The sequence below is a fragment of the Lipophrys pholis genome (assembly GCF_963383615.2).
Source record: "Lipophrys pholis genome assembly, chromosome: 19".
NCBI lineage: Eukaryota > Metazoa > Chordata > Actinopteri > Blenniiformes > Blenniidae > Lipophrys > Lipophrys pholis.
In genome coordinates, this window is record NC_137647.1 from 14,585,081 (window position 1) to 14,597,571 (window position 12,491).

Consider the following 12,491-nt stretch of genomic DNA (forward strand, 5'->3'; position numbering starts at 1 on the left):
ACTGAGTGTGAATGTTTATCTGACTGGTGACCCATCCAGAGCGTACCCAGCTTTTTGCTTGATGTCGGCTGAGATAGACTCCAATTCCCTCCTGACTGAAGACTAGGTGGATCCGCTAATGGAAGGGAAGACATACAATACACATGTAGTTTCGTCGGGGTCGAGAGCCAGCTTGGTCTTCCTTTTTCTTTCAACTCCACTCCCTGCTTTTATTAGGGGGAATTTTGGCAATTCTGAACAGCCTGTTTAAAGCAGGGCAGACAACGGTAATGCACCCAAGATTCATACTCTCAAACCACAGTTGAATCTTTTCACGCAAAGTGGCAGTTTTTATTTTTTTATTTTTTTACTTTATTCTGGTGGATTTCCTTGAAATCAAGTTTTCCTCTTCCTCTTTCCTCTGAATTGATATTGGAACAACCATATTCTGGAAACTTTTCCTCATGAAAAGATTGGTCATGCAGGAATTCGCATGTAAATATGTATATCTACCCTCTAAAAAATTATTATTCTAAGCGAGAGATGTACAGATTGACGTCAAAAATATTGTTACTTCCAATAGCATGTCAATTTGTTTTTAAATTGATTCCTTATATTAAAATATCAATACATATTCTACTTTTCTAGTTTATTTTTTATGTGTTTTTCTTGGTATTTATTAGATGTATTACTCATTTTGGATAGTACTTTGAAAGGCAACTGGACCGGATTGGAAGGTTTTGAAGTCAAAGGATGAAACTTCTTCAACCACTAAATCAAGTCCATTTGCATTTTAAGAACCAGATCTTGTGCCATGGATGACTGATTTTGTTTCTTCTTCCATCCGAACAACACATTTCTTCACATCTGTTATTATCCAAAACAAACTGTGCTGTTGTGAGGTGTTTTAGTTTCTTTCACCTTTATTCAGGGGCTCTGATACTATTCCCCAGAGGTCGCTGTCAAGTGGCTGTTTGAAGTCTCTTAATTCTCAGTGCTGCCAGGTGTCTATTTTCCTTGTCTTCCCTGCCTGCAAATAGCAGAAGCGTCCCTTACATCAGCCAAAAGGGATGTGTGCTAACAGCAATTCCCCAGTTGGGAGCGTAGCAATTACGGCAACCCTCCTCTATTGCTTTAATTGCAATGGGCGCTGCTTCCTTGGTGATCCGACTGCTTGCCTTCCACCAGAGACTCCGACTTCATCATCTCTGGCAGCCTCCAGTAAATGATGGTGTTTCCTGGTGATTTATATAAAGGCTGCTTGTTAAAAGCACAAAGTGACTGTTGCTTCTTAGGAATATACCACCAATGTCATGACACCTGAGTCGCTGGAGGATAGTTCACAGACCACAAAACATATTCGCAGAACAGACTAATTCCTTGTTGAAGGCAGGATAATGTAAAATCAGCAGCAACCGTTGCTCAACACTGATTATGTCGTAACCAAGCTCAACAAAAAAAAAAAAAAAAAAAGGTTTCTTTGTTTGTTTGAATAATGTCACTTCTACCACAGTGAAAACCCTTCCACTTTGTGTTTGTGGGGATCTTTGCAGCACACGCTCCCAGTGGCGGTGGTGGTAGGCTGAGACAGCTAAAAGTAGTTAACAATGCTGTGCTAATGAGCCTGGTACTGCTATAATGAGCAAAATGCTGAATTTGAGGCAGCAGCACACCTTTGTCTCTGGGGAATCAAGACAATATGCACAGGTGACGTAGTGGTTGAGCATCAATCACACAACAATTTCAGCGAGGAAAGTAAGACTCTTCTTTCCATGATATTCAAGAATTACAAGGACTATATTATTTGATTTCTTCAAAACAACTTTATTTCTTACTTCATATAAACGACCCCTTCAAACCCGCTTCATTTCAGTGTTTGCAAAGAGCAATGCATCCAGAAAAATAGTGCCTCTACAACACGGTTGCAGTTCATTTTCATGGAATAACATAATAATGTTACAAGTGCTGTTAAATTCATGTTGGTGAAAGCTGAATAAAACTCAACCTTCAACATGAATCCAGAATTGAGAATGGTAAGGTTTGTTCAGGTATCACTGACATTATAAAATGGAATGTTGTTTTTAACTCTAGAAACTGCAGTGTTGTGGGAAAGGGTCAACATCACCTGTCGTCGGTGAGCAGTGAATGTTAATGGATGAGAGCCATTGCAGTCTAGAAAGACGACTTTTTTTCTGTGGATCCAATTTTTGGTTTGTTTGTTTAGGGCTTATAGGATCTGCATAAAAACATCCCAGATGTTCATTGACTGAACCGTCTTGGCTCCTGATTAACATAGAAATAGTAATACAGCAGTGAAGCCGCAATATTGCAATGGAAATGTATATTCTTATATTAATCTGAATTTGACCCAAGGTTCAACCATAAACTTGCTACCATTAATGGTTCAATGCTGTATTGAAACCCTCGAGAGACTAAGGCAGGACCATCATTCAGGTCTAATTGACATGATGAGGAGCTATTACTGTATTGATCCACTTGGCAAGTTGCACTGGTTCAGCTGAGGCATGCTTCGACTTGACTAAGTGGGCCCACAGACCTCTGAGCATCATACAAATGTTGAGAGGATATCACTAATTTAGTAAGATAGACCCCAGCTTAGACCAAAATCCCCCAAAACATCCCAGAGAAAAAAAGGATAGTGACCCTGATCAGAATACCTGTAAAGATGCTGTGCTTTGAGAAGAATCTTCATGTATGTCATCAGAATGAAAGAATACCCCTGATTAGGCACCTTAGTGAGTTTATATAACAATAAATTATCTTAAAATAGACCTCTGAGTATTTCACATACCATCAATACTATACAGATACTGTAAAACCATTTCTCCCGACTGGCAAGGTAAAAGAAAAGAAGACCACATACCATGGAACCCACACCACTCTGATTTCCTTAGTCCCAACCAAAGTCCTCACCAACCATTTCGTAAAAAATCCTGTTATAGGGTTCATAAAATTTATTTAGCTGCTGCAACGCCTCTGGGTCAACATCTGGATGGGCCCGGCCCTTGGTTTTTCCCAGACAATGTGGGATCTTGTAGTCTTCTTCAGTCTTTTTGATGCAGTAGAAGCCTTTTTCTGTGTCAAAGAAAAAGTTCTTCTCTGTGATCAACTTCCTGAGTCCAAGAAAGTCCTGAACACGACCCAATTCAGCTGCGGGGTTGGTGATGAGACGGTCTCCGTTGACAACCAGCAGTTGTTTGAAGGGGAAGTACTGAATCCAGTTCACCAAGTGCTGAGCATAGAAGCCGATTTGAACGGCAATCCAGTCACTGTCGACCACGCCTGCTGACCTGTTCTTGAAGGCCAAGGTCTCGAAGGAGGCAATTGTTGGTTTCTTCTCGAGAGCCTGAGAGTAGTCTGAGATAGCCCGGGTGGTAGGGTGCCGGACGACAACTATCAGCTTTGTTGATTGAGACATGGCGTAGATTCGAGCAGGAACCTCCTTGGTAATGAAGTAAGCTGGGGTTTTCTCTATCGTCAGTTGGTTTTCTAACGATTTGGGCATCAAGTGCCTAAAAAAAAAAACACACAAAGATGGTCGTTTATATTTACAATATTGGTAATACAGTTAGAATCACTTTGTACCATTGCATAGGTTAATCGTTTCTTTAAAATAACATATATATTTTCACAACTAAAGAATAATGCTCTTAAAGAATGATGAATTTAAAATAATAGAGATTTTACATTGTATATTTCAAACTAAGTTAGACTGGAATAACTCAAGCATCATCCAAAAGACAACTGCAGATATTGTGGGAGGCTTTGAGTGGACAAAAAGTGACAATGACAAACACTGTTAACAAAATGTTCAAACCATTGAGACAGACAAGCATCACTTCTGGTTACAATTAATCTACCTGAAGCTGATAATTCTTTGACTCCTGCATCCTCAGTCCTCCTGAGGGTTTTTACAACATATGAATGATGGTTTTGCTCCGACGAGGCAGGATTGGGGTTTTAAATAGTATGCACCTTTCTCCTCGTGTTTGGAAGATTTAGTAACAATTTAAATTCCTACCAAGGAAAAGCTGTAGCTCTTCATTTTCTTCAATGCTTATCCTTTTTGACCCTGGAAGGCTCAGGTTGATCACAATGCACCCTGTTAACTGCAGCTCTGACTGGATAATGGCAAAAGTGAGTCAAGGGGAATTAGGACTAAGCAAAACACGACAGAGCATTAGGGGTCGGTTGACTGCCTTCTTGGCTACCTGGATGGCTGCCTTTTCTCCAGAGAGAGAGAGAGAGAGAGAGAGGGGGAAATATCTACGTGGCGATGGCGATGACGGTGAGTGATGAATATATAAGCAGTGGATAAACACACACGGAAGCCAGTTGAACATGGTGTGAACACAAAGCCTGTATTACTGGATCGAAATCCTTTAAATCATGTTGTTTATAAATCCTTTTATTGTATCTATGAGCGGGTTAATCCTACTTGACAATAATACACACTGGGAGCTTTTAAACTTTAAAATTTGGGTTGAGTTGTGTTTTGTCTGCAGGTGTCACATTCAAACTGTGTTTGCCGTCAGTTCCTGGTCCGCCTAGCCGTCTGCCCCACGAAGGGCTCCAGATGCCGCCGGCTCATCGCAGCCTGCTCCTGCTGCATCCATGTCCCCCATCATCCTCCAGCTGTGTGGAATTGCTGCTCAGAAATCCTGTGCCCCAGGTTGGGCGCCAGTTTGACACGCGGTTACACGTCTCAGGTACGTTCGGTCACAGAGATGTCACTTTTTATCATTTATTCGCTACACACACTCCAATCTGTTGCCTTTTCAGGCCACGCAGCTTGTTCCTTCTTCAGCGGGCTCTCCACCCTTCCCCGCCAAATGAGCAAAGGGAGGGAGGCAAACAGTCTCTGACGGGACTCCCCTGATCAGCTCATCCAGCTCTCCACTGCACCCGCGCTCGGCCACACCCCCACCACCACCACCACAAACCCGAGGTGAGGAAATATTGTCAGTTTTTGATCGTGAGGGGTTAATGTAAATCAAACAATGGGGAAGCAGATGAGCCATGTCATTAAAGTGATTACCATAATTTCCAACCATCTGTTGGTATGCACACCAGAAGCTTCCACATCTCTCTATAACCCCAGCAGTCTTTAATACAAATGCATGTGGCAGAAAGAAAACTTTGCTGTGGAGAGCGCTAGGAGAAGAGGCGTCACTCATAATTCATCAGTGACAGACACAAACACACAAGAGGGGCTGCTTGTTCTACTGTTTCACATCGCGTGTCACCTGCTCTTTACCTTCTTTGTATTGCACTCTTAGTTATGCTGAGAAATGGAACCGTGGTTGAAAGTGCCGAAAAGAACATCACAAATGCAATCTAGGTAATTGGTGGACGAGACTCAAATAACTCAATCAGCACTGTGTAAGCTTTCCTCAGGGCTTCGATGAGAACAAAAAGACTTAACACCAATCAAACTTTCCACTCAGTCAACGAGGAAAACAATCTGCATGTGGAGTTCATGCATAATTCATCTTAGCACAGATAAAGCATGAGAGAACAACTCTGTGAGTGAAAGAGTTGCCCAAGGGGGGCACATGTAGCAAGCTTTAACAATATGTAATGCTTAATAAACAATGTGGAACCAATAGGATCCATTGCATCTTCATCTATCAATCAGCCATGCAAAGGCATTCACATTCAGCTTCCAGACAACAACAACAAAAAACTAAACAAGCCCACTCTTTCAGTCTGCATTAACATTTTGCCCCTTAATTAATTTTGCATGTTCCCATTTTACTTCATAAATTTATAAACACAGAAATATTCTAAAACATCCAAGTAGGATTCAAATGTATTCTTAAAGCTGAAAATCGTGGATTTAACACTTTGAAATTGTTTCTACTTATAATTAGTGCACAAGAACTAGATCTATAATGTTGTTGATACTTTCAACATCAGCATCTTTTGGCCTCTAACCTCAACTCAGAAAGGAACTGCAGCAATTAGGAGATAATTAGAGGAGGCTCGGAGGAAAAGGGTTATGAGAAAGAGACACTGCCAGAGAGGAAGGGGCAAAGACGAGGAGGAATGGAGACAACATGGGACAACCTTACATGTTCAGGTTATCAAGTGCCACTTCATACAGTCTGAAATATGTTGCCTGTTTACATTCACTGCCATCAGCGAGCAGGTTCAAAGGTAGGAATTTACAGTGTTACTGCATACAGCTTTGTGCTCAGCTGCCACATGAAGCCCTCAGGACAGAGTTCACCAAAGTATGCAGCCAGTACAATGCAGGAAACTCCTGCAAGATTCTTTTTCTTTTTTTATATATATATATATATATATGGCAGAATTCTGCATTGACTGACTCTAATTGGCATCTATATATTTCACCTTTTCAGACCTCGGTGACAAGGGACAGCTCAAAGAAAGAAACAGGAAAAAAAACCAAAAACCCTCAGCATTATCTAATGCAGTGTTGAATTCTGATCTTCCCCTGCAGCTCTGAGGTACTGTGGGAATCACCCCCCTTCTCAAAGACAGGATGAGAGGTGGTGGCATGCAACCACTTAGAATAATCAGACCAGAAAGAAATCAAAGAGGAAGGCATCTACAGGGAAGGGGTCGGTTGATTGTCACAGCCCATCTTATCAGGCATGTGAAAGTCACCATCATCATCATCATCAGCGTCACACAAACGACCTTCTTATATAAAGCTGAGCAACAGTCGGTCTTTCCACAAAATTCCTGAACAACAGTGATGGAGCAGAGCATGACTATTTCCCATCCTCCATCATTACTGTCAGCATGCAGAACTCAAGGCCACCTGGCTTTCTGGTGGAAACAGGTCCGTTCTGACGAGAGGAGGAGGAGACGATGGGGGTACGGTATATAAGGCATCCTGGCTTCCTTCACACAGCTGTCAGCCTTGCATTCACGCAAAACAATTCACTTCGTGGTTTATGGAGCCAGCAAGCACTTTTAAACAGGGTGTTGCTTCTCAGGTACACCAAAGGCCTGGAGCCAATCACATTGTGTTGTTTCGCATTAATCACAGAGGTAAGTTAACAACTATGAATACTGATTGTTACCAGCATATTTGACCTGTTACGTCACAAACTGTCTTCAGAACTGTGATGGAGTAAAGCAGACGGTGTGGTTGAATTAAAAACATCATTTGAATCTAATTCCGCTCAGAGAGACTCAAGAACAGGTGAGATCTTAAATTCTGGATTAAAAAATAAAAGACTAGGACTATCGTGTAGCAGATGCTTGTTGCTTGTCATTACTCTTGGCTCAGAGACATGGCATGAGTGTGTTTTGTGCGTTGTGGTAAAAAGGCGTGACGTGGAGGCTTTGCTAAATTGTTGCGCTCAAAAACACAAGATGAACGGTGACAATGACCTCTGACTATCATATGTATGGCTCAAATATTTATCTAGTTCCTCACAGGGGCCGTATGGTCTGACAGGATCAGTAAAAGTGAGCACAATTTCAAAGACTGGGGCTTTCAAAGAGGCCTGCTTCTTTCTACAGTCACTCTGACTTTCTGTCAGGGAGTTTCGGCAGGAGAGTGAAGGGGAAATATCAGAAAAACAACCGAATCTCTCTGAAGATACAACAAAGGAGGGAATTGAGGAAGTCAACAACTCATGGGGATATAATGGAGTGAACTTGTTTTGTTTCCAAAGTGCTGTGATAAGTGCTGCGGTTTTGACAAATTGCCTCCAGGAAAAGCCCAGGGGGTTGTTGTGGCAAATTAATCTCCAGTAGCCAGAATAAGGAGGGGCAGGGTTCCGATTACCAGTATTGACAGTCTGATTGATTCATTTAATAGATGTTGGTAAAAAAAAATGATCAGAGGACAAGATTGAAAAGCTTATTGAAGGAGGTAATGTTTTTTAAATGGCAATGTCTTGAAGTCTGCGAGAGAATAAATCTGTGTTGGAAACGTCACCTCACGTGTGTGAATTGCTCATTTGAAGCGTCTCATTATCAATGCACTTCTCTTTTTTTTGTCAGCATGCTGACACATGAGTTTAAGCGCATTCATTGGGAAATCGCTCCCACTTGCACGAATTCACTCGCTTCCATGCGACTAAAAGTGTTGAGTAAGCAAAAAGCCACCAGTGGACTCGGATGAAGCTGTACTCTTTTTCAGAGAGTGATCTTCGAAAGTCAACTTTTAGGCCCAAAAAAAAAAAAAGCTTACTTCTAGTGTTTGAGTCTTTTCTTGGGAAGGTTCCAATGAACGCTTTTTCTGATGGACTCCTGCTGGGCTTCGTCAAAGGGCACTTTCACCCTTCTGAGCACATTTGCATACAAAGTAAAGGCAGAGAAAACATGTTTCACACTAATTGTCTGCTCCTTTATTGTTGTGGTTAATGCAGTCCTCGGGGGTTCTCCAACACCCCCTTTCATTGAGCTCTGCGGTGCAACAGTAAGAAAAGGCTCACTCTAAATTTACTGCCCTCTATATGGCACTGCGCTGCAATAAGCTCCCCCGGGGCTCTGAGCAGGATTACTGTAGGCTGTCTCCTCTGACACTCTCGCTGAGTTGTAAGAAACCTCTTCATTGTGGAACTTTAAGAAGAAAAACATGATTACAGCAATTAAGCCACATTTACTGTAAAGAACCCGGAGGACTTGATTTAAGTGTGCTTTCAGGGGATGAGTATTTAACTTGCCAGGAGAGACATTTAGGGGGAAGTTAAAATGATGTCGTATTTAAAGAAAGGAGGGGCCGAGCAGGAAGCAGTTCCCACGGATTTAAGGAATTGCCCACTGTGCTCTGTGTGAGTAAGCGTGCACAATTGTCTGTCTGCTTCTCTCTCTCTCTCTCTTTTTTTTTTGCTGTCTGTGGGTGAAAACATGCTATATTGTGGTCGGTGTCCTGCTGTGCGAGGGGCTCTCTCCTCTATGGGGGCCTCCAGGGGGATGAACACAGCAGACCTCCAGCAGGACGGACACACCAGTCACAGCAGATAAATGTTGTGGGCATAACTCAATGCCACCATGGGAGCTGATAAGCCCACCCAGCACACTGCTCCTTACTCCCCGAGCGACAGCTCACTGTGACTGCAAGGCTAATGAAGTGAAACATATGGAAAAGCAAGTCACCTTTGCAGAGTAGACACCTTTGCACAATGCTATGTTAAAATATGACTCTAACAATGGTTTGCCCAAGAACTGTATGCTCCAGGACTCCCCTATATATTAAGTTCGATTCATTGCCATGGTACACTTATATGTAGTTTCTCAGATTCAGTGTCTGGATGTTTATCTGCACCTGCAATGGAGGAAGAAACGTCAAGGTGTTAAAGCTTTTCAGTGATGGAACATTTTCTTTTTAAGCATATCTTCTTCAATTGCATTTTCCACTAACACACTACGGGGGGAATATTGGAACACTACGAAGACTATTAAGTGTAATAATTTCAGAATGCCTCCAACCACAGGACAGTGTAACTTTGATCCTAATGTTCAATCAGTAGGGACAGACAAAAGATCCTCTTCACAGACTGATCATCCAAAAACGTCCTAAACCTGTCCGGAAATTCTTAAAGGAGCTTAAGCGAGAAGTCCTTTGAACAATGCTTCGCCTCCCCTATTGTAGCTTCATAGAGCCAGCTTTGAAACACTGTCTAAATCCTTTGACATTGCATGTTAATCCCCGAGTTCAGTCAAATGGACACCGAAAGCAGCAGCATCTCTTATTATCTCTGGTTAACAATATAGTCGCTCTGATGTAAGGCACTCAAAGACAAAGTGTTGCGAGGAACATCTTGGGTACAAGAGATATTGCTATTATACACATCTGGAGTTTTCAGTTTTTCCGCTAAGAGCTGTGAAAGTTGAGTGATCGTATCAGTGAGTAGATAACTGCTGGTTTTAATTCAAAGTCGTCAATGTACAATGATGGAATTTGCAATTACCATCACACAACTACCAAAGGAATGTGAAACGCCTTAGACTTTGACTCCTCTTAATGTCAGCACCGTAAAGAGACATCTTTACATGTATGCATCTTGAAGATCTTCATTCCTGAGTCAAGAGTTGAAGTTGTAAAACCATCATCGACTAGCTGAAACAAACATTTAAAACATTTCTATTGTTTAATTATGGTTGAACTTGAGCAACTGGAACATCTTCACTCATGAATGAAGATCTTCAAGTTGTATAAATGTAAAGATGTTCCAGTTGCACAACCATGATCAACCCACTAAATCGATGACCAATTTCTGATTGGTGAAGGCCAAATGAGGGTTTTGTCTCTCTTTATCAGAGACCCAACCCAATTTGAGTTTTGATTGAAGCTGCGGCATAGCTTATATTACAAGAAATAATGTGTCAAATGCTTGAATACCTTTTAAATGCTTGTCTCAGCAGGAAGCTGCAGAATTTAATAAAACTTTCAGCAGCAACTGTGTGGGTAAATCACACGGTTTCTTCAAAGTATAACATAACATTTACTCATAGAAGTCACCGACAAAACTCATAAGGCTCAATAGAACCTTACTTTTAATGCAGTTATAGGTTTTTCTTCTAACTTTGCGCAAGCAAAACAAATGAAACAATAACTGAAATGTCACTTTTAATCATCTTATGACTCCGACCAGCTTAGTGAACGTTGATTATGATTACAGTTTCTGTCATTTGAGAGTGATCGAGGTAAAGTGATTGCAAATGTGCATTATCAGGTTTGAGATTAAGACTAAAGGTGAAATGTCTTAATATTCAGGATAAGATTACAACTTGGCAGAGTTCATTTCCCAAAGGAATCCACAATACTACTTTCGGTTTGATTTTTAAATGCAATTCTGGTCCCGTTTCCTCATTAATTCAATTTATTTTATTTTATTTAAACTAGTTATTACATTGTTTTTAGCTTCTAACCCTTTGTGAGCCATGCAGCCATATATGGACACTCCTTGACCCCTGATTTTTCAAAACTAAGTAGCTTGTAACCAGAAGTTTGTTGGTTCAAAGCCCATTGCCGAGGGTCCCTGAGCCAACCACCCAAACTGCTCAGGATCAGAAAGGGCATCAGGTCAAATCAAAATCACATGATGCGCTCTCTGGCGCGCTCTATATCGCTCTCTCTCTCTCTCTCTCTCTCTCTCTCTCTCTCTCTCTCTCTGATGTCAATTACAGCAGCATAATAGTTTTATTATCCTGTGGCTAAAGCTTTTGTCGAAATCGAGTCAGAATTTTCTCCAATTCACAGATTTTCTAATTGTAAATTATTAAATTGTAAATAAATTGTAAATATTCCATATTCCCACATTTGATTTTGGGACCTGTAAATGGCATGTATTGGTGTTTTCAGTTGTCAGAGAAAGTCTTAAAAGTTTTTCAGTGAGTGCACTATAAAAGTACCTGAAACAGGATTTCAACCTACAGCAGTTGGAATTGTGCACAATTGAACTGAACTCGTCTTTGCCATACTGAGCAGGTTTGGTGAAAAGCTGGCAGTCCAGGTATGAAGTTTGATTATAAGCAGAGGTCGGGGTTTACCTGTACCACTCCAGTCCCTTATTGTAGTTGCGGTTGAAGAACTGCGGCTCTGCTCCCGTGGCAACGATGTCCGGATGCAGGCGCAGATACTCCAGGAGCGCGCGGGTCCCTCCTTTCTTCACCCCGATGATAATCGCCTGCGGAAACCTTCGTCGAAAGCGGTCCTGGGAAAGATCCGGATCGACTTCATCGTCCTGCACGTCACCAGCAACTTCTTCCAAGTCTTCCCCTGCGTTGTCCATATCGTTTTTCTCATGCAGCAAGCCCCTGGAGATGTGATTGTCAGAAATGATTCTCTGGCTTAAGCGCGTCACGGTGTGCGCATAAAAACGGTCGCCAAACTGGGAATATAACAAATATCCCCAAAAGCACAGCATGGTGCAAAACAATAACAGTTTGCATCGAGAGCGAGATAATGACAAAACTTGAAAAATGTCTATGATCGTATGATACCCCATGAGGCTGCTGTGGAAAAAGTTGTATTTCAGGTAACGAGCATTATTTTTGGCAAAGCCGCCTCACTGCTGTGCTTTGGCGCAACTGCCGAGCAATCCGTGCGCAATTCCCCCCCCCCCCCAAAACATAAATCAAAAAGCAAAACTGGATCGCTAGAAAAACTGAACAGATCCTTTGATTCTCAGTGGGAACGAAAATCCGATCAGTCTTTTCTCGCGTCCGAAAGGAGTTTGTCTCCCATCACTTGTTCTGTGTGCGTGTGAGCGCAGCGCTCACTTAGAGCTCCAATTATCTCCACCAGGCAACTGCATCAAGTCTGAGGATGTGAAGAGGCTTCTTCCTCCGTGCCATTTCAAACTAAACGCCTCGATGCGCCTCTTTCTACACACGCCTAATACATGTACAAGGTGTAATTGGAAACATAAAGTGCGTTCCTTTTCACGATATTGTCCAAAGGTGATGATTTTGGTATAAAAATACAATTCTCGGGTAATTATTGCCTATTGTCAAATACGCGTATTTTATCTTTCCGGATATAAGACAAAGCATGTCTC

At 41.8% G+C, this 12,491-nt stretch overlaps 1 protein-coding gene across 1 annotated transcript; it reads right to left on the minus strand.

Annotated features, from left to right (window-relative positions):
• Positions 1 to 1,784: 1,784 nt before the first annotated feature.
• On the minus strand, positions 1,785 to 12,198 carry hs3st3b1a (heparan sulfate (glucosamine) 3-O-sulfotransferase 3B1a). The gene is made up of 2 exons (XM_080488313.1): positions 11,482 to 12,198; positions 1,785 to 3,512 (listed from the first exon to the last, which is right to left on the minus strand). The coding sequence occupies exons 1-2, from the start codon at positions 11,937 to 11,939 to the stop codon at positions 2,891 to 2,893; spliced, it is 1,080 nt and encodes a 359-aa protein (XP_080344439.1). The 5' UTR covers positions 11,940 to 12,198; the 3' UTR covers positions 1,785 to 2,890.
• Between the last annotated feature and the right edge of the window lie 293 nt (positions 12,199 to 12,491).